Raw genomic sequence first — 19383 nt, forward strand, 5'->3', positions numbered from 1 at the left:
AAAAAAATTCTGTAACTCTTGCGTGTGTGTGTGTGTGTGTGTGTGTGTGTGTGTGTAGGAGGAGAGGTGGAGGACAGAGGTAAGGACAATTGGAGGCTATTCCAGTCTTTTAGGTACAATAGGAGTATGGCTTAGATTATATAAGTGAAAGGATTTCTTTTAAGCAAAGATTTTCATCCACAATTAGACTTACAAAACTCCCCTTCCATCAAGGAATTTGCAAGTGACCTTAGGCAGATGAATGTTAATAAAAGAATAATGCATTATGGCACATAATGGGAGGAATATATAAAAGATCAAATGCTCATTAAGACTCTGAATCCATATATGAGCATTACTACAGAAATAATGAGTATTGGTCTTTAGCTTAATTACTGGAGTTATTCACAGGTCCTTGGGGGTACTATAATTTCTAAGATCTGTTTGACCCTGGGATAAAAGTGACAATTTGAAAATGGCTCTTGCTGTTCTTTCCACTTTGGGCTAGTAAATGTATCTGATTTACATTTATTTCTTGGAGGCATTGAGGATTTATGTTTCTTCCTTGAATGCTCCTTAAATTCTTCTCTTCTTGTTAACCTCCAAATCAGGATGTAATAATAATCAGACTCTAGTTTAACAAATGCAGCACTTGGTGAGTATCAGGATAGTTACAAAAGCAAGGCCATGTAGCCTAGGAAACATGATAACCAAGAAGAAGAAAAATGCTTTAAAGGATTATTCTTTCATGTAAATATTTATATAGTGAAAGAGCTGAACAAAAGGCAGCAAAATAACCAAAAGTCACAGTAGTTTTCTGCCCTGTTGTGACAGCCCATACTTTGAGGATCTGAAATCTCTTTTGCAAAAGCATAGTGACATCTGCTCTTTAGAGGAAGTTGTGTTAGATGATTCATAGCAGGCTTGAGGAAAGGCAAAGAGGAGGCATCAGGTGTTCTGCTTGCTTTTCGCTCTTAAACCTGAGCCAGGCAGGGTGTGGGGACAGGCCAGCAACTCAAGCTAATGCATGGAGGGAACAATCCTGAGATCCACTGTTGAACAGTCAGTGATCTGAGCTACCTTTTGGTGGACAAAGGCCTCATGGTCTCTCCCTGATTATGCAGAGGCACCCCGGGAGCCACCCCTTTCTCTGCTCCATCCCTAAGACTGCCAGGGCCAGACCATTGTTAGGGGTTGTTTGTTTGTTTGTTTTTTAAAGAGAGTGAGAGTTCTTTTGCAGAGTTTCAACCCCAGAGGGACGCAAGTCAGTGGAAAAATGGGGGTGGCGGCCTCATACTTTGAGGCCAGTGTGGAACATCATCTGAATTCTGCTATGAGGACTTTTAGTCACAAGGGTAATTACAGTTAGTTGGAGAAGGATTAAAGCCTATGACTTTGCACTTTACATCCATCTCTTCATTTACTCAGCAGGGAGCCAGCACATTATGTGCAGGCTGAATACTGTTTTCTGGCTTCAGAGACCAAGATGGATGAGGAGAGGTCCACCTTCTAGGAGCTCAGTCTTTCTGCAAGTTAGAATTATGAGAGCTTTAATAAATATATTCCCTGGGCTCCCACCCAGAAGAATTAGATTAGAGATGGAGCGTGGGGCACTGACATTGGTGTTTTCTAATAAAGCTCTCAGGTGGTTTCTTTGTGCAGTTAAGTTTGAGAATTTAGTTCTAGAGGAATACAGTGCGTTTGAGTTTGATCCAACTTTGGATTTGCTCTAGAGAGATGCAGTACATCCTTGGAGGACTATAATCCCTGCTCTCAGGGTTTATCATTAAGGGGGGTTATGGCCTAGATTCTGAAAACTATCCAGAGATTCTCAACAGGGGATGATTTTGTCCCCACCATTCCCCCAGGGACTTTAGAGACTATATGGAGACATTTCTGGTTGATATAGTATGGGGGGAGAATGCTACTGGCATTTAGTGGGTAGAGGCCAGGGACAGTGCTAACGATTCTTATTACACACAAGATGGTGTCCCCAGTGAAAAATTGGCTGAGAATGACAGTAGTACTGAGGTTGAGAAATCCTGCTTTAGTCTTTTTGTTTTTAATTTAAATTCACATTAGTTACCATAGAGTGAAGTATTGGTTTCAGGAGTAGAATTTAGTGATTCATCACTTACATATATCCCCAGTGCTCATTCTAACAAATGCCCTCCTTAACACCCATCATCCATTTAGCCTATCCCCTCACCCACCTCCCCTCCAGCAACCTTCAGTTTGTTTTCTATATTTTAGAGTCTCCTATGGTTTGCCTTCCTTTCTATATTGTCTCATTTTTCCTCCCTTCCTCTATGTTCACCTGTTTTGTTTCTTAAATTCCACATATGAGTGAAATCATATGAAATTTATCTTTCTCTGACTTACTTTACTTAGCATAAATCCCTCTAGTTCCATCACATCATTGCAAATGGCAAGATTTCATTCTTTTTTGATTGTTATGGAATAATTCCATTGTGTGTGTTTGTGTATACTGCATCTTCCTTATCCATTCGTCAGTTGATGGACATTTGGGCTCTTTCCATAATTTGGCTATTGTGGACATTGCTGCTATAAATATCAGGGTGCATGTACCCCTTCAAATCAGCATTTTTGTATCCTTTGGATAAATACCTAGCAGTGCAATTGCTGGGTCATAGGGTAGCTCTATTTTTCACTTTTTGAGAAGCCTCCGTAATATTTTCCAGAGTGGCTACACCAGTTTGAGTTCCCACCACAGTGGAAGAGAGTTCCCCCTTTCTTCACATCCTTATCAACATCTGTTGTTTTCTGACTTGTTAATTTTAGCCATTCTGACTGGTGTGAGGTGGTATCATTGTGGTTTTGATTTATATTTCCCTGATGATGAGTGATGTTGAGCATCTTCTCATGTGTCTGTTAGCCATCTGGGTGTCTGGTGTATAGAAATGCAACAGATTTCTGTATGTTAATTTTATATCCTATAACTTTGCTGAATTCATGAATCAGTTCTAGCAACTTTGATGGAGTCTTTCAGGTTTTCTGCATAGAGTATCATGTCATCTGCAAAGAGTGAAAGTTTGACTTCTTCCTTGTCAGTTTGGATGCCTTTTATTTCTTTCTGTTGTCTGCTGAGGCTAGGACTTCCAGTGCTGTGTTGAACAAGAGAGGTGAGAGTGGACGTCCTTGTCATGTTCCCGACCTTATGGGAAAAGCTCTCAGTTTTTCCCCATTGAGAATGATATTAGCTGTGGGTTTTTTGCTTTTGGCCTTTATGGTGTTGAGGTATGTTCCTTCTATCCCTACTTTCTTGAAGATTATTTGTCAAGAAAGAATGCTATATTTTGTCAGGTGCTTTTTCTGCATCTATTGAGAGGTTCATATGGTTCTTATCCTTTCTTTTTTTAATATGATCTATCATATTGATTGATTTGCAGATACTAAACCACCCTGGCAGCCCAGGAGTAAATTCCACTTGATCATGGCAAATAATCCTTTTAATGTACTGCTGGATTTGATTAGCTAGTAATCTTGTTGGGAATTTTTGCATCCATGTTCGTTTTGCATCCATGTTCACATATTAGTCTGTAATTCTCCTTTTTAGTGGGGTCTTTGGTTTTGGAATCAAGGTAATGCTGTCCTCATAGAATAAGTTTGAAAGTTTTCCTTCCATTTTTATTTTTTGCAACAGCTTCAGAAGAATAAGTATTAATTTTGTTTTAAATGTTTGGTAGAATTCTGTTGGGAAGCTCTCTAGTCCTGGACTCTTGTTTGTTGGGAAATTTTTGATTACTGATTCAATTTCTTTGCTAGTTGTGGGTCTGTTCAAATTTTCTATTTCCTCCTGTTTCAGTTTTTAGTTTATATGTTTCTAGGAATTTATCCATTTCTTCCAAATTGCCCAATTTGTTGGCATATAATTGCTCATAACATTCTCTTATAATTATATTTCTGTACTGTTGATGATCTCTCCTCTTTCATTTGTGATTTTATTTATTTGGGTCCTTTCTCTTTTTGATAAGTCTGGCTAGGGGGTATATCAGTTTTGTTAATTCTCTCAGAGAATCAGCTCCTACTTTCATTGATCTACTGTTTTTATTTTATTTCTGTCATTTATTTCTGCTCTAATCTTAATGATTTCCCTACTTTTGCTGGCTGTAGGCTTTATTCGCTGTTCTTTTTCCATCTCCTTTAGATGTAACGTTTGGTTGTGCATTTGAGACTTTTCTTGCTTCTTGAGGAAGGCTTGTATTGCTCTATACTTCCCTATTATGACTCCCTTTGCTACATCCCAAAGGATATGGACTGTCGGGTTTTCATTTTCATTTGCTTCCATGTATTTTTTAAATTCCTTCTTTAATTTCTTGGTTAACCCATTCATTATTTAGTAGAATATTCTTTAACCTCCATGTATTTGTGGTCTTTCCAAATTTTTTCTTGTGATTGACTTCAAGTTTCATAGCATTGTGATTTGAAAATATGCATGGTTATGATCTCCATCTTTTTGTACTAGTTGAGGCTTGATTAGTGACCTAGTATATGATCTGTTCTGGAGAATGTTCCATGTATACTTGAAAAGAACGTATATTCTGTTACATTAGGATGAAATGCTCTGAGTATATCAGTTAAGTCCATCTGGTCCATGTGTCATTCAAAGCCATTGTTTCCTTGTTGATCTTCTGCTTAGAAGCAGCCATCTTCCATTGCTGTGATTGAGGTATTAAAGTCCCCTCCTATTATTGTATTATTATCAATGAGTTTCTTTAAGTTTGTTATTAATTGATTTATATATTTGCTTCAAAGTTGGGGGCATAAATATTTACAATGTTAGATCTTGTTGGATAGACCTCCCTTTCCCTTTATTATGATATAGTGCCCTTATTCATATCTTACTAGTCTTTGGTTTAAAATCTAGTTTGTCTGATAGAATTATGGCTACTCCAGCTTTTTTTTTGATGTCCATTAGCATGATAGATAGTTCTCCACCCCCTCACTTTGAATCTGGGAGTGTCTTGGCTCTAAAATGAGTTTCTTGTAAGCAGCATATTGATGGCTTGCTTATTTATTTATTTATTTATTTATTTATTTATTTATTTATTTATAAAAGATTCTATTTATTTATTCATGAGAGACACACACAGAGAGAGAGGCAGAGACACAGGCAAAGGGAGAAGCAGGCTCCATGCAAGGAACCCGATGTGGGACTCGATCCTGGGTCTCCAGGATCACGCCCTGGGCTGCAAGCGGTGCTAAACCACTGCGCCACCGGGGCTGCCCTGTTTTTTTTTTTTTTAATCCATTTTGCTACTCTCTCTTTTAATTGGAGCACTGAATCCATTTACATTTGGAATAATTATTGATTGATACGAATATAGTGCTATGTGTTACCTGTAAAGTTGCTGTCCTATGGATTGTCTCTGTTCATTTTCAGTCTTTGTTACTTTTGGTCTCTCTTTCCCACTCAAAGGTCCCCTTTAATATTTATTGAATAGCTCGTTCAGTGTTCATGAACTCCTTTAGTTTTTGTTTGTCTTTTGAAAGTCTTTTTCTCTCTTTCTATTCTGAATGACAACCTTGCTGGATAAAGTATTCTTGGCTGCATATTTTTCCCATTTAGCATGTTGAATATATCATGCCAGTCCTTTCTGACCTGCCATGTTTCTGTGGACAGATCTGCTGCTAACCTTATATGTCTACCTTTGTAGGTTAAGAAACTTTTGTCCCTAGCTGCTTTCAGAATTCTCCTTTTATCTTTGTATTGTGCAGGTGTCACTGTGATACGTCTTGATGTTGATCTGTTTTTGTTGAATTTGAAGGGATTTCTCTTTACCTCTTAGACTTGAAACTCTTTCCTTTCCTAGATTAGGGGAGTTCTCAGCTATAATTTGTTCAGATAAACTTTCTGCTTCTTTTCCCCTGCTCTTCTTCTTCTGGGACTCCTAGGTTATGGATATTATTGTACATTGTGGAATTGCTGAGTTTCCTAAGTCTACATTTGTGATCTAATAGTTTTCTTTCCTTCATCTTTTTCAACTTCATTATTTTCCATAATCTTATCTTCTGTATCACCTATTTGTTCATCTGCTTCTTCCATCCTCATACTGATTATATCCAGTCAGTTTTGCATGTCAATTAAAGCATTTTTTATTTTGCCCTGACTCATTTTTAGGGATTTGATCTCTGCAGCCAGGGTTTCTTTGCTGTCTCCTATGCTTCTTTTACGCCCAGCTAGTATTCTTAATGACTATTGCTCTAAATTCTTATTCAGATGTATTCCTCATATCTGTTTTGAGCAAATCCCTGACTGAGAATTCTTCTTGATCTTTCCTTTGGGGAGAATTCCTCCATCTTGTCATTATGTCTAGGTTTCCATCTTTTGTGCATTCAGAAATTCAGAAAGCTTGTTATGTTTCCTGGTCCTGAGAGTAATACTATATTAAGAAAGGGTCCTCCACTGTCCAGGGCCTAGCACTTCAGGAAGTGTTTCTGGTGTATGCCCTGTGCACTCTGCTGTTGTGTTTTGGCTGCTTTTCCCCATAGGTCAATCCTCTGCAGAGTCCTTCCTTGCTTGTAGTATGGAGTGTTTGGATCTTTAACTAGGTGAGCTTTGATTTGTTTGTTAAGATAATCCTGATAGAAAAAAAATTTTTAAAGGGCCCAATCCAAGAAAACAGAAAACGGAAAAGGAACAAAAAAGCCAACAAACAAAAAAATTATAAGCCTGATTTCAGAGACTAAAAAAGAAAGGAGAAAAGAAAAAGAAAAAAAGTTAAAAAGAAGTTTGATCCAAAAAACAAGAGAAGGAAACAAGCAAACAAACCAACAAATGAACAAAATGTATAAGCCTGATACCAAAGAAAAAAAAAGGAAAAAAACTCTTCATCCTATCCCACCTGACTGAAGCTGATGCTTTGGAGCACTCTATTATCAGCAGATCTGGTACATGTGGAGGGACTGGGTTAGTGTTCTGGGGGAGAGGCCTGCTGCACTGGCTCGCAGTCAGACTTGTCCTTGTAAAGATGCCCCTGCCAGGCAGGAGGGTGGGGTTTGGCGTAAATGAGTCCAGCGTCCCCTGGAGGCACTATGTTTCTCTCGGAAGTTGGACTGTGCTGGTGGGCGGGATTGGAAGATGGCATCACTACACCTGTTCAGGAGGCCCTTACAGAAGAGCAAACAATCTCCTCTCCTGTGTCCCAGGCTTTCATCAAATCCTTGCCTTCAACCTGTCTGTGCCTGGCACCCCAGTTCTCTGTTTTATCTCTGGCTGGTAACTGAGATTCAAAACTTCAAATCTTAAAGGGCCAGGCAAGGTACAAACCCACTCCCCTCCCCCAGGGAAGAGCCTGGCAGCACTGCACTGGGCACCATTCTGTTCCAGGAAAGCAGTCACATGGCATGGTGTGGGTACCGTGGCTGTAGTCTGTTGTGATGCGCAGCGAAAAGCTGCGACTAGGTTATCTGCCCTCTGAGCACTCCTCTGTCCCCTGTTGCCCAATGGCTGCTCAGTGGCTCTTGGCTGGTCTTTCGTCCTTGAAGAGGCAAAATACCCTCTTCCAATGTACTCCAGGAAGGGGAGCGATCTCTCCAGGTGTGACCCAGGAGATCCCCACACCATGGCATCTTGCATGCACCTACATGCTGTTCTCTCTCCTACTCTCTCCCTCTCTCCCTGACTTCACTCTGAGAAAAGGGTTCGGTTCCCTTCCCTCTGTGGCTCTGAGGCTTTTCTCTTCCCCAATTCATGGCTCTGAACCTTACATCTGCCATGTTCTTTTCTCCAATTGTGTAGATTATTTTCTTAATCCTCAGATCGATTTCCTACTTGTTCAAAATGATTCATATTGATCTACCTGTGTTTGATGGATGAGGTAAGCTCAGGGCCCCTCTGCTATGCTGCAATCTTACTCCACTCTCAATTCTGGTTTAGTCTGAAGAATAGTTCTTGTATGAACAACATGGCAAACAGCTTCCATTAGCTCACATTTATTATGCATTTACCATGTTCTAGCTGCATTATGGGTGTTAAGGAATACTGATTATTAGGTATTATTTGCTCTCCTTATAGAGATAAGGAAACAGGGATGAAAGAACTTGCCTGAAGCAACATATTTAGTAGGGAAGAGACTTAGGACTTGAATATGCACAATTAGGTTTCCAGACACAACACTGTATTGCTGCCCATCAGGTTCTATTTTTCCTCTCAGAGTTTTTCCAGGCAGAAAAGGGATATGTGCATACATGGGTTAGTCCTTCTTGGGGATTTGCTGCTTGAGAAGAACAAAACTTCTTTCCTATGCAAAAGATAGCCCCTCTGAGACGAATGATTGGTGGACAGTGATCATTTTTCTGCTGTGTGGTCAGGTGAGGGCTACAGAAATGCTGAGAGGAATCCACAAAGAGGATGCTGATTGATGCTTTTGATACAAGTGGATTCCGACAGTGTTTGGCAGCTAGTGGGCATCCTGCAGCACAGTTTGGGGTAGTGCCTGACCAGCCAGACTGTGTTTGTGACAACTCTGATCTTCCTAACTCTGAGCATCTGGTAAAATGATGCCTCAGCAGGAAAACACAGTGGGAGAATGTCTGCTTAGAGCATGTGAGTGTCTCAGTGGCCTCTTAGACGTCCTCTAGAAAGCCCTGGTGTCCCCAGGTCCCCTTTTCTTACTGTCCCTGTGCTCTCTGCAGACAGAGGAAATGAAAAAGAACCTCAGCAAAAGTCATCTTCCCGCTCCCTCCTGTCCCTCCCCATAGCCACTGCATTTGGGTGAGGGGTTTCAGCCAACTGTGTATCTATAGCTGGGCCTCATTGTCAGTTTTAACACAGATTTTGGTCAGCAGGCTCTTGAGCATCAGGGTGCACCTTCTCTGGGAGTTTGCTGCAGGCCAGCAGGCTAAGTAACCTAACTAAAGCCACATACTTAGTAAATGGAGGACTTACCATGTTCTTTTTTCTTTTCCTGGAGTTTTTTCCAGATAGAAAAGTGGGCCTGTTCCCAACATGGCTGTAAAATGTGTACAAGGTGGTGATTTTTGGAAGAAAAGTGAAGGGACTTCTGCTGGGGTTAGAGGCCCTGGCCCAGCTCTGACAGAGTGGTGATGTGGATGGAATTACCCCCCCCCCAAACTTGCCCCTCCCTCTTTGGCATTATTCTTGAAGGGGAACCTCTGGCCACATTTTGTGCACTTCTGGGACCAATGTCTGTGAAAAAATCTTGAAATGAAATTGACAGCATGGAATTAAGGTTCACGGAGGACATTGACTTGGCGTCTTACCATTTTTTTTTTTGTAGAGATTTTCTATTTTTATTAAGAACACAGGCTACTGGCAATGAATTTATAGTTTCCAGTCTTGGCTGGGCTGTTGGCTCTACTGCTCAGCTGTCTTCCATCTCCCAAGGAATTTTTCCCCCAACTTTCTCTTTTTTTTTTCACTTTTTTCTACCTCAGAGGGTGATTCTGCTTCCTATTTATAGAGAAGTTGAGGCTATTAATATGGATTCCTCTGACTTTTATCCTTTTGGTAGTCATTAGTGCTATTTGCCAAACAGCTTCATTTTTCTTTCCTTTCAACATATGGCAGGGTTATACTTCCTGGCTTCTCTCATAGTGTGGTGGGTGACGTGACTAATCATTGACAATGAGTTTGTAAGTGGAAACAATGCATGCCACTGCTAGGTGGAAGCATTTTCTTGCTGGTGTGGGACTCTCCATCATGGGAGTTCCCTTTGGCAGGGCGGGACCATTGGAGAGGGTAGCTGTCCTATCAGCCTGGGTTCCTGAGAGCGTTCTCTTCTAGGACAGAAATAGGATGAGCAGTTAATAAGCCTTCTTTTGTTAAAAGCCACTATAAATTTGGCTTTGCTTGTCAACACAGCTTAACGACACCTATTTCTATTAATATCATGTCCCTTTTGCCCAACAACAATGTTGCATCCCTACCTACCCGATTGCCTTCCAGCCTTTCTCAGAGGAAAAGCTGTATGCTTCTTTCCCCATCTTTACAACCACTGCTTAAAGTTTCCAATGGATTCCTATTATTCTTTAAAAAAGAATAAGAACAAAATTCTTTAGCATGGCCTGTGAGCCCCTGCCTGGTCTGGTCCCTGCCTGCTTCTTTATACTCATCCCACACCTTCCCTAGGGCTTCCATTTCAGCCACAGTCACCTTCTTTCAATTTCTCTTATATGCTATGTTTTCTCTTACCACAGGACCTTTGAATATGCTTTGAACATGTTCTGTCCTTTAGCAATGTCCTCCCTATGTCTGGTTAACTTTTTATTCTTTAGCTCTCAGAGCAAGTATGACTTCCTCAGAGAAGCCATCACTGATCTCCCTTATTAGGTGACATCTAACTTTAGAAGTTGTAATATCGTGGTCTTATCTTTTATAACACTTACTTCTAATCCAGCATAACAATTTATTGGTGTGATATGTTGATTAATATCTGTCTTTCCTATGATGGCTGACATCATGTCCTTTTTATTCACCACATATCCCCAGTGATTAGCACAGCATAGTTTGTAGGCACTCACTGAAAGCTTATTGAAGGCATGGGTGAGGATTTACAGTCACACTGTCTCGTGTCATACCCACTGCCCCCATGTGGCTTTAATATTTAAATTAATTAATTAAAAATAATAAGAATTCAGTTTCATAATTACATTAGCCACATTTCCAGTGCTGGCTGGCCATGCATAAGAAGTTAGCACCTACCATGGTAGACAGCAGAAAATAGAACATTTGCATCATCACAGAAAATTCCCTGGGACAGAACTGCCAGGATAATGTCCAAGTGGCTGTGTAATGAAACGCCCTCAAGGATTTAGTTCCGACAAGCTTTCTGGTCTGCTCCTTTCCCCCAGTGATTAGCCATAGAGAAGCACTTGTCCCCCTCTAAATATAGCCCCACATATGCTACTCTTCCTCAGGTACCTGAAACTTTTCAACTTTCACCTCCCTCTGCCTAAATTGTCCTCCCTTGCTTCTCTGCTAGATTGACATCCCCTCTAGCACCTCCCATCCTTTTAGCCCTGTCTCAAGCATTTCCGCTTCTGGGAAACTTTTCCTGGGGTCCAGACTGAGCTGGTCACTGCTTCCTCTGGCTTCCATGCTGCCCCTTCACGTTTCTGTTTGTCCTGCTCAGGGTGGTAACTGTGATTCACTCTTCTCTCTCCTTTGCTAGATGAACCCCCCAAAGGTGAGGCCTGGGTCTTGGTCTTCTCAGTCTCCCCAGAGCCCAGCATAGAGTTGGTGGTGTGGTAGACTCTGGGGTCAGGATTAATCTCAGACTCTGGGGTCAGGATTAATTAACCTTCTGAGCCACTTCCCCAACACTGTCTTCCAAACACAGTGATTAGCATTTCAGATAACGTATCTGCCGGGGTTTTGGGAAGGCTGAGTTTTATCTTAAAGCAAAAATCATGGAGAACAACAATATCCTCATAAGGCCTTTTGTCTTTTCTGGAGGAATTTTAGGCTATAATGATAATGTTCTTACCCAAGGGGCAGTTTCTAGCATTTTTCTAGGGAGAAGGCAAGGGACAAGTTTGGGAATATCTGTGAAAACAGAAAGACCCCTCTAGTTCCAAGGAAGGAGGACATTATTGAATGACAGCAATGGTGCTTTCCTGTGGAACTAGAGAACGTTACAGTTTCATATCCGTTCATTTAAAAGTTCACAGAAAACTCTGAAGCAAAAACTTATATGCCCACTTTACAGATACGGAATGTGACTCAGAGAGCTTCGAAGACTTGCTGAAGACCATGTAACTAGTAAGTGAAGGAATTATGCTAAAAATCTCATCTCCTGACACCTTCTTCATGATTCTTTTCTCTTTACCAGGTGGTCCTTTGTGCAGTGGTGGGATAATTGTCTTTATCTAATGAGGCTGACATGATTGAACCAGCCAGAGGACCAGACATTGTTAGTGTGGTGCTTGAACAGGCAGACGTTTAAGTGAAGGACATGATCCAGGGCTCATTACCAGCCACAGGGCGGCACCCACTTCATTTAGAACGGTGTGTTACATGGATAATTTAGGCCGATTCTGCTTTAGAGTATCCCAAAGACTATTACATGGAAAACTAGTTTCACCAGATGTTCTATGAGAAATAGAGTTCTGTGGTCAAGTAATGCATATAGTACCTTCTTCTTTTAATAAATATAGTAATACATATTAAAAGCTCTGTAATGTCTTAAAACAATCTGTTTGACTCGACTTAACTCAGGATCTTCAAATTTATTTGAATAAGAAACCTTTTTTTTTTTTTAAGGTCATATTTGGTAGCATCCCATGAAATTGCCAAGAATAACTAGTTTGTTTTAATTACCAAATTAATGGTTTAACTTGATATCATACGGGCAGAGACTTAGGAAATTTTTATGGTTCTATATTCCAGCTTTAAAAGTATTGTATATATCAGGTATAAAGGCAGTGTATCTACAAATAACCTTTGATGCTAGTCATTTCATAACTCAAAGATCCAGGGTTAGATTGTGCCCATGGAAGCATGCTAAAGTTCATAAATTAAAAATGAAATCTCATTATAATATTAATATACCTTTTTAATATTAGGTATTTTCACCATAACTCATGATAGAATAAATGTCAAGGAGAACTCTGAATCTGTCTGATGTTGCATAATGGTATACATGGTTGGAGACAATTTACCCATTGCAGGTACTTAAAATGAGCAAGGCTGACTTTTTATGCAGGTTGTTTATCATCTTCCCTACTATGGATTGCTACAGACACTTGACATACATGATGGATATTTCCTGAGACCTTTATGACTCTCCTAATTGGCTAATATCTCTAAATAATTTCCCTCATAAAACCTTTTTATTGAGCCCCAAACTGTCATGTTCATGGAGTACTTCACTTTTTCTCCTCATTCATCACTGGAGTTGTTTTGCACTTAGTAATTGACAATGAGGGGGGACAGGTAGCTTTGAGGTGGTGGCCAGACTTTCAGACTAGCTGACTGATCTACCCTCAGTGACAGTTTTGCTAAGAGATTTGGATTTACATTTCAGAAAAATGGTAAATGCTTGCATTTTATGGGCCATTGGAATTGCCCAGGAATAGCCAAAACTGTGAATATAAATCTGCAGATGCCAAGCATCTCTGTTCTTTGGGTTTTCAAAGACATCTTCACCTCCACCCTGTGGCTCCTTCCCTGTGCTGGGAGGCAGGAGGATACTCTGGCTTAGGCAAGGAAGGAAATGCTTATGGTTTTGGAAACTTAAGCTCATCTTTACCACTGCTAAACAATCTCCATAGCAGGGTGTGTGTGAACTCCAAGGCCATGGATATCTTAGCAGCTTCTGGATTGGATTGTTGTGCTTTGGTGAAAAGACTCATTGAGCTCTTCAGGCTGGTAAAAAAATGAGTTTTCCTGAGCTAAAAAAATAGGGTTGTACTTGAACCTATAGCCTTCTCCCTCTGTTTTCATAGCCGTATGCTTTTGAATGGTAATTGAAGGCCAAATTTCCCGTGATTGTCCACTTTGCCTTTGGGACTCAGAGTCTTTGAAAAAAAGCTATTTTTCTTAGTTTTTATTATTATTAAAAGTAAGAGGGCAGGAAGATTTTTTTTAATTTGGAAGCTCTCACTAGATAAATCCCACAGATATATGTGGTTTGTTGAAGGATGATTCCCTCCACACAAATTAAGATAATCAAGCAAGAGGAGAAGTGCCCAGAGGTCAGTTTGGGAGCACTGAAAATACCCCCAGTACTGATCCTGTGGAATAGCTGGAAAAAAAAAAAAATCCTGATCATGTATTTTGCTTATGTGCAAACAATGATAATACAACACATGGATCTTTGGATCTCTGCAGTTTTCATCAGGATGGATGACATCATCTAATGTAAGAGCAGATTTTAAAGAATCCAGAGTACATCCAAAGTGGAAACATAATTGACTTTTGCTGCTGAGAACTTCAATCTGACCACTTACTTTGGGTCTGAGGGCTACTAGGTGCCTGTGGGATTAAAGACACTTTGAGGTTAACTGAGGAAATGTGGATGAACTTACTCCTGTGAGTCTCCTTGAGCCTCCTACTAAATACTTTCATAAGCCTTTGGAGTGAAGTTTTTCTAAGACTCCCAGAACCATGGATCCCACAAAACCTCCACACTAGAACATTTTCTACACAGCAAGTTCCCAGGCACACAGAGCTCAATCAATGCTATTGGTAGACCAGAGTAATATGTTTCTTATGAAACTGGGGAATTGGCCTACTAGCTGATGTCATGTCACGTTGTCCCTGCCAGTTGTCTGGAGGCTGAAAATCTCTTTTGTTTTCCAGGCTGAAAGCCTGTTCATGGAATTAAGTCATGCTACCTTTCTGTTGGTGGGGTGGGGAATGAAAGGAAGGAGGACTAAGGAGCTCTGAGCAGTCCCTGCAAGACTGGCCATTCTTTTTCTAGAGAGAAGTCAGGTGATTGGTGTTTCCGTGGTCACCTTGAGGGAAGGTAAAATATGCATGAGCACAAAGCTAAGCAAGCCACCCTGCAAGACAGGAAGGCCTGGAGAGGTGGGGAAGCTTACCTTCTTGACTTCGTATTTAATGGCGAGTTTGATCCGGCTCAGACTTGGACGGTGGTGGTCGGACCAGACTTGCAAGTTCACATCACCATTTAAAATCGCTTCCACCTCTTCTGTGTCTCGGCATAGGTCCAGCACGCCCACCACAAAATCCTTGCATTGCATAGATAACTTCCTGTAATCGTTCTAACAGAATAAAGAGAAATCAGGGGTGTGTCACACTGAGCACCACAGATCGGCTTGCCCAGCACAGCAGTGTGGATCAATAACTGTCCACCAAGCGTGAGCTCCCAGAGAGCACTGGAAGCAGGGCTGCACTGTGCCCAGAAGGCACAGCAACCTAGAGGGCCTCTTCTCTAAGCTGGGATTCCTCAGAGTGGACAGGCTACCTGCATCTGAGTCACTGTGGGTACGTGCTACACTGATGCCCATCCTGGCTCTCTCAAAGCAGCACTTCTTTGTTCCCAGTTCTGAGAAAGGGGTGATAAAGAAGTGAACTTCGAAGGCTGGAAATAACCCTTCACTCATTTACTACCAACATAGAGTGGTAACTGTTCTACACAGGAAGTTTACTGGAAAGATCTGATGGGCTAAAATTGGGGAAAAAAATGCTTTCTTTTTAGGTGCTGGAAAATCTGCTTGTAAATTATACATTTAAAAATCAAATGTAATTTAAATCTAATGGGATCCTTTCTTAACCACAAATCCTTTTGTATGGCAAATCATGGCTCCTTAAATTACTTAGTGTTGAATAAACATTTTTAGGTCTTGACCTCTGTGTTGTGTTGTTTTGTTTTGTTAATGAGTTGCCTCTGGAGTTCTCATTTCCTTCCCTAGGCATACCTTTCAGAATTATCTTTGAGAGACTGCAGTTCCTTTCTGAGTGACGTGCCAGCTTATCTCTCCCCCTAAACAGATTGCTTCAGTTCCACATTATGAACCAAAATGTTGGACAAAAAAATGTTTCATGTCACCCTCATACCACTACTCCCCAAAAATATTTTCCTCTAGAGGTTTCCTTGTTTGTTTTTTAGTTGAAACAAGGCTATTCAGAAAAGACACAAGAGCCAGATGTCACTTTTAATATAAATCAATGTCAACAGGTTTCAACTACCAATAGTAGTTGGTAAATAGGAATGGAGGTTTGCTTTTCCAGAATTTGGATTCCTGTGTAAATAGGAGCCTAGCAAACTGTACAAGTGTAACCATTTTTCTGAATTAATGATTCTTGTCTCTATCCAGTACTGTTGTGTCAAAATGTCACTGTGCATTAGAGAAAGAGGGCAATAAGGGTTTGCTTGCTAGGAAGAGGATCAAGAACATGTTTTCTGACAAGAGAGGCCACCCTTAATTTTTATATATAATTTAAGGAGAAGAGAAATTCTGGGTAGGAAAACCACTACTCAGCTAAGGCAGGCTGTGATGGAGAAGAATTCAGGGAAGATACTTGGAGTATTCTAGGTTTTGGTACCTTGTACAGAGCTGGGTGGCGATAGGAAGAGCTGTGTTCTATGCTCCTTCATCCTAAACATACCTCCCTTCCTCCCTCCCTCCCTCTTTTCCTCCTCTCCCTCATTATTGAGGGCCTGCTATGTACTAGGCAATGGAAAATTGGCAGTGAATGAGGCAGATATGGTCTCTGAGTAGTGTGGGAGAGAGGAGGCCAGGGATCCACTCTAGATTGCATCACAGTAATGCCAGGTAAAACTTGCTCAGAGCTTGCTCCAGCTAAGATACTCTGACAGCCCCGATGAACCATAGATGGGAAACTCAGCAGATTGGGGGACTCAGCAAAAGGGACCTCTTCAACTCGGGCAATCCTGGCACCACAACTCAGGTGTCCTAAGCCTCTGGCCTCTACTCTGTCACCTTTCTTGTCTCTGTCTTGAGAAGGAGGAGTCTCTGAATACTGTTGCCTATTCCTGGTAAGACAGACACTTTCCTGTTAGACATGACCTCTTCTCTTGGTAGAAACTCCCACCTAGAGCTGAATCTAGGGATAGATACAGAAAAGAATTGGAAAGGGCTGGACTCAGCCCATGGCCCAAGCTCCCCATGCTAGGAATGTCAGATTGTACTGTCCTAGAGCCTTTGCACATTTCTGGGCTCAGCACAGTTCAGAACACAAGGTACCATTTTATTTGAGATTTTAACTTCCCTGGGCTCTTTCAGCCAGCTTGGCCATAAAAAAGGGAGGCACACCAGACAGAGCAGCCAAAGCATGTAGTTGGCTTTTGCTTTCTGCATTTGACACTGAAGCTGGAAGGCAACAAACCTGGTGTCTGCAGATGGTTAGCTGAGTAAGTGAGAACACCGGGCCTGCTGGGAAGACAGAGTTGGTATGGATGAGGCCAGCTGCAGGTGGTAGGGGGTGGTCATGGCCAGGCCCAGGCTTCCCAGACAGGGCCACAGGGGAACGTCTTTGGGCAGTTAGGATGAGTGTGATTTATTGGGTCAACTCTGAGTTCAGGAAGTCTTCTAGGTCACACTCTCCCAACTTTAGTGGTAGGTGGATGAGGCACATACCCTGGAGTTCACAGTTGCCCTTTTAAAAATAATTTAATTTTCTGCACATTAAAGTCTGCCAGTCCCAATGGGTGACAGATGTTCTGCCTGCAATATCTCACTTAATCCTTATAAAAATCTCATGATGGAAGGACTGGCTGCATTTCCAACTTAAAAATGGGGAAACTGAGACCCACAGAGAGAAACTAATAAGCTGAGTCTGCTTTTCCTTCTATTAGGAACTTATTCATCTCTAGATCACTCTTACTTTCCTTGAAGATTTTAGCTCCTGTCTCACTGCCACTCTCCCAACATTGCTGTTGTTATTTGTGGGGGTTTCAGTATTCAGGAAGATGACCCTCCTGTTACTCTGCCCTCTCATTTCCTTAATGGTGTTTTCCCAGTGACTTTCTCCTCCACTCTTAACTCAGCCATTCATTCTCTTACATATCCCCCCCCCCCCACCCCGCCCCACCATAGCTCCTTTGTAACCCCCATCTTCAACTCTTCCTGCTCTGACTACCACCTCCTATATGTTGAGCTCGTTCCCTCTAGGACCTCAATCCTTTGCTTCTACCAGATAGATCTACAAGGCATTGGTTACACTTCCCTTAGTTTTCGTTCCATTTAGGTGCCTGTCTCCCTTCTTACAGTGCTTGTATTTTATGGGCAGTTGTTATAATCATCCCTGTACATGTCATCAACTCTCTGGCCCTCCTCTTATTTCATCTTTCTTTTCATTTTAAACTAATAATTTGTATTTATTTAAAGATTTTATTTATTTATTCATGAGAGACACAGAGATAGAGGCAGAGACACAGGCAGAGAGAGATGCAGGCTCCCCACAGGGAGCCCGACGTGGGACTCATCCCCAGATCAGTGCTCAACCGCTGAGCCACCCAGGAATCCCTTATCTCATCTTTCCTGTTGGACAGAAAAAAGCCTGACCTTAGTTGAGTCTGACTCTGCTGCCCTGTTCCTGCCTCTGCATAGTAAAGGTGGGTGCAAAACACACAACTGTGCTGATCAGGCTTACTATCAACTACCTCCAACCTCAAGTAGTCCTGAGTGCCTCTGGGCAGTTTACCCTCCATCTCTCCTAACAAGTGTTGCATATCTTCTCCTCTCCTCCATCTTCTGACACTTCCTCTCCCTCCTGACTATCAAACAAGGACCTTGGTTCCCAATTTGCTTGGAAAATAGGAGTCATCAGAAGCAAAGCACCACATGCTGACAAGATCACATAATCTACCTTCATACATCTGCACTCATGGACTGTTCCCTCTTCTTGCTGTGGATGAAGTGCTCTTGCTCCTATCTAAGGTCATGTCCTTCACTTTGGTGCTGGATATTAGTCCCTGGCACCTACTCAGGGACAGGGCTCCTGCTGTCTTCCTTTCTTTCTCCTGCATTGTCAATTTCTCCCTTTCCCTCCTGGCTCAGTATGCAAACATGCTGCTATTTTCTTTGTCTTAAAAAGGATTTTGTCTTGACCACACTTTCCTCTCCAATTACCAGCACAATTTCCTGATCCATTTTATAGCAAAACTCCTCAATAGAATTGTCTACACTCATTGTTTCCAGTTGCCCTCCAGGCATTCTTTCTTATTCCATTCAATAAGTATTTCACACCCACGTCCACTTTCTCCAGTGAGATCACAGGTCACAGGTGACTTTTATGTTGCCAAACCCAGTGTTGGTTCTCAGTCTTCATATTATGTGACTTATCAAGACCTTTGACATAGATGATTATTTCCTCCTCTCTGATACCCATTTTTCATTTGGCTTCTAGCTTAACATGCTCTTCTGTGTTTTTTCTTTCTGAATGACGTCTTTTTATATTCTTTCTGGATTTATTCTCATCTCTCTGATGTCTTAATTTTGGAATGCCCCAAAGATATGCCCTGTCCTTTGATTTCTCCTTTTATCTATTTATACTCATTGCCTTAGTGATCTTATATAAGAGCATTAGATACCATCCATATGCTGATGACTCCAAAAGTTATATCTTTAGCACATCCTTCTCCTGAACTTGACTCATATATCCAGTTGCCAAGTTGATATTTCCACTTGGAAAATAATCACTTCAAACTTAACAAAATTAACTCTGAATCTAGTCTTCTCCACCTTATTTAGTTTCTCCCACCCTTTCACTTGTTCAGGACACACACACACACACACACACACACACACACACACACACACAAAATCTGTCCTGGTCTGCTATAGTGTATTCTCCATATATCAGATGGAGGAGTACGTAAAAAAACTAGTCAGATCATGGCACTGCCCTGTCAAAACCCTCCAACAGTGTCCCATCTGCTCAAAGTAAAAGTGGAGTCATTATATCATCCTATAAGGACATGCAATGCT

General features: G+C 41.3%; 1 protein-coding gene across 1 annotated transcript in view; it reads right to left on the bottom strand.

Annotated features, from left to right (window-relative positions):
- TRPC7 (transient receptor potential cation channel subfamily C member 7) overlaps positions 1-19383 on the bottom strand; it is a 140851-nt gene that overhangs the window by 77558 nt on the left and 43910 nt on the right. The window contains exon 4 of the mRNA XM_077913159.1: positions 14509-14691. Within this exon, the coding sequence (XP_077769285.1) occupies positions 14509-14691 (183 nt within the window). The remainder of the gene's footprint in view (positions 1-14508; positions 14692-19383) is intronic.

Source organism: Canis aureus, chromosome 10, assembly GCF_053574225.1.
Source record: "Canis aureus isolate CA01 chromosome 10, VMU_Caureus_v.1.0, whole genome shotgun sequence".
NCBI classification, from domain to species: Eukaryota; Metazoa; Chordata; class Mammalia; order Carnivora; family Canidae; genus Canis; species Canis aureus.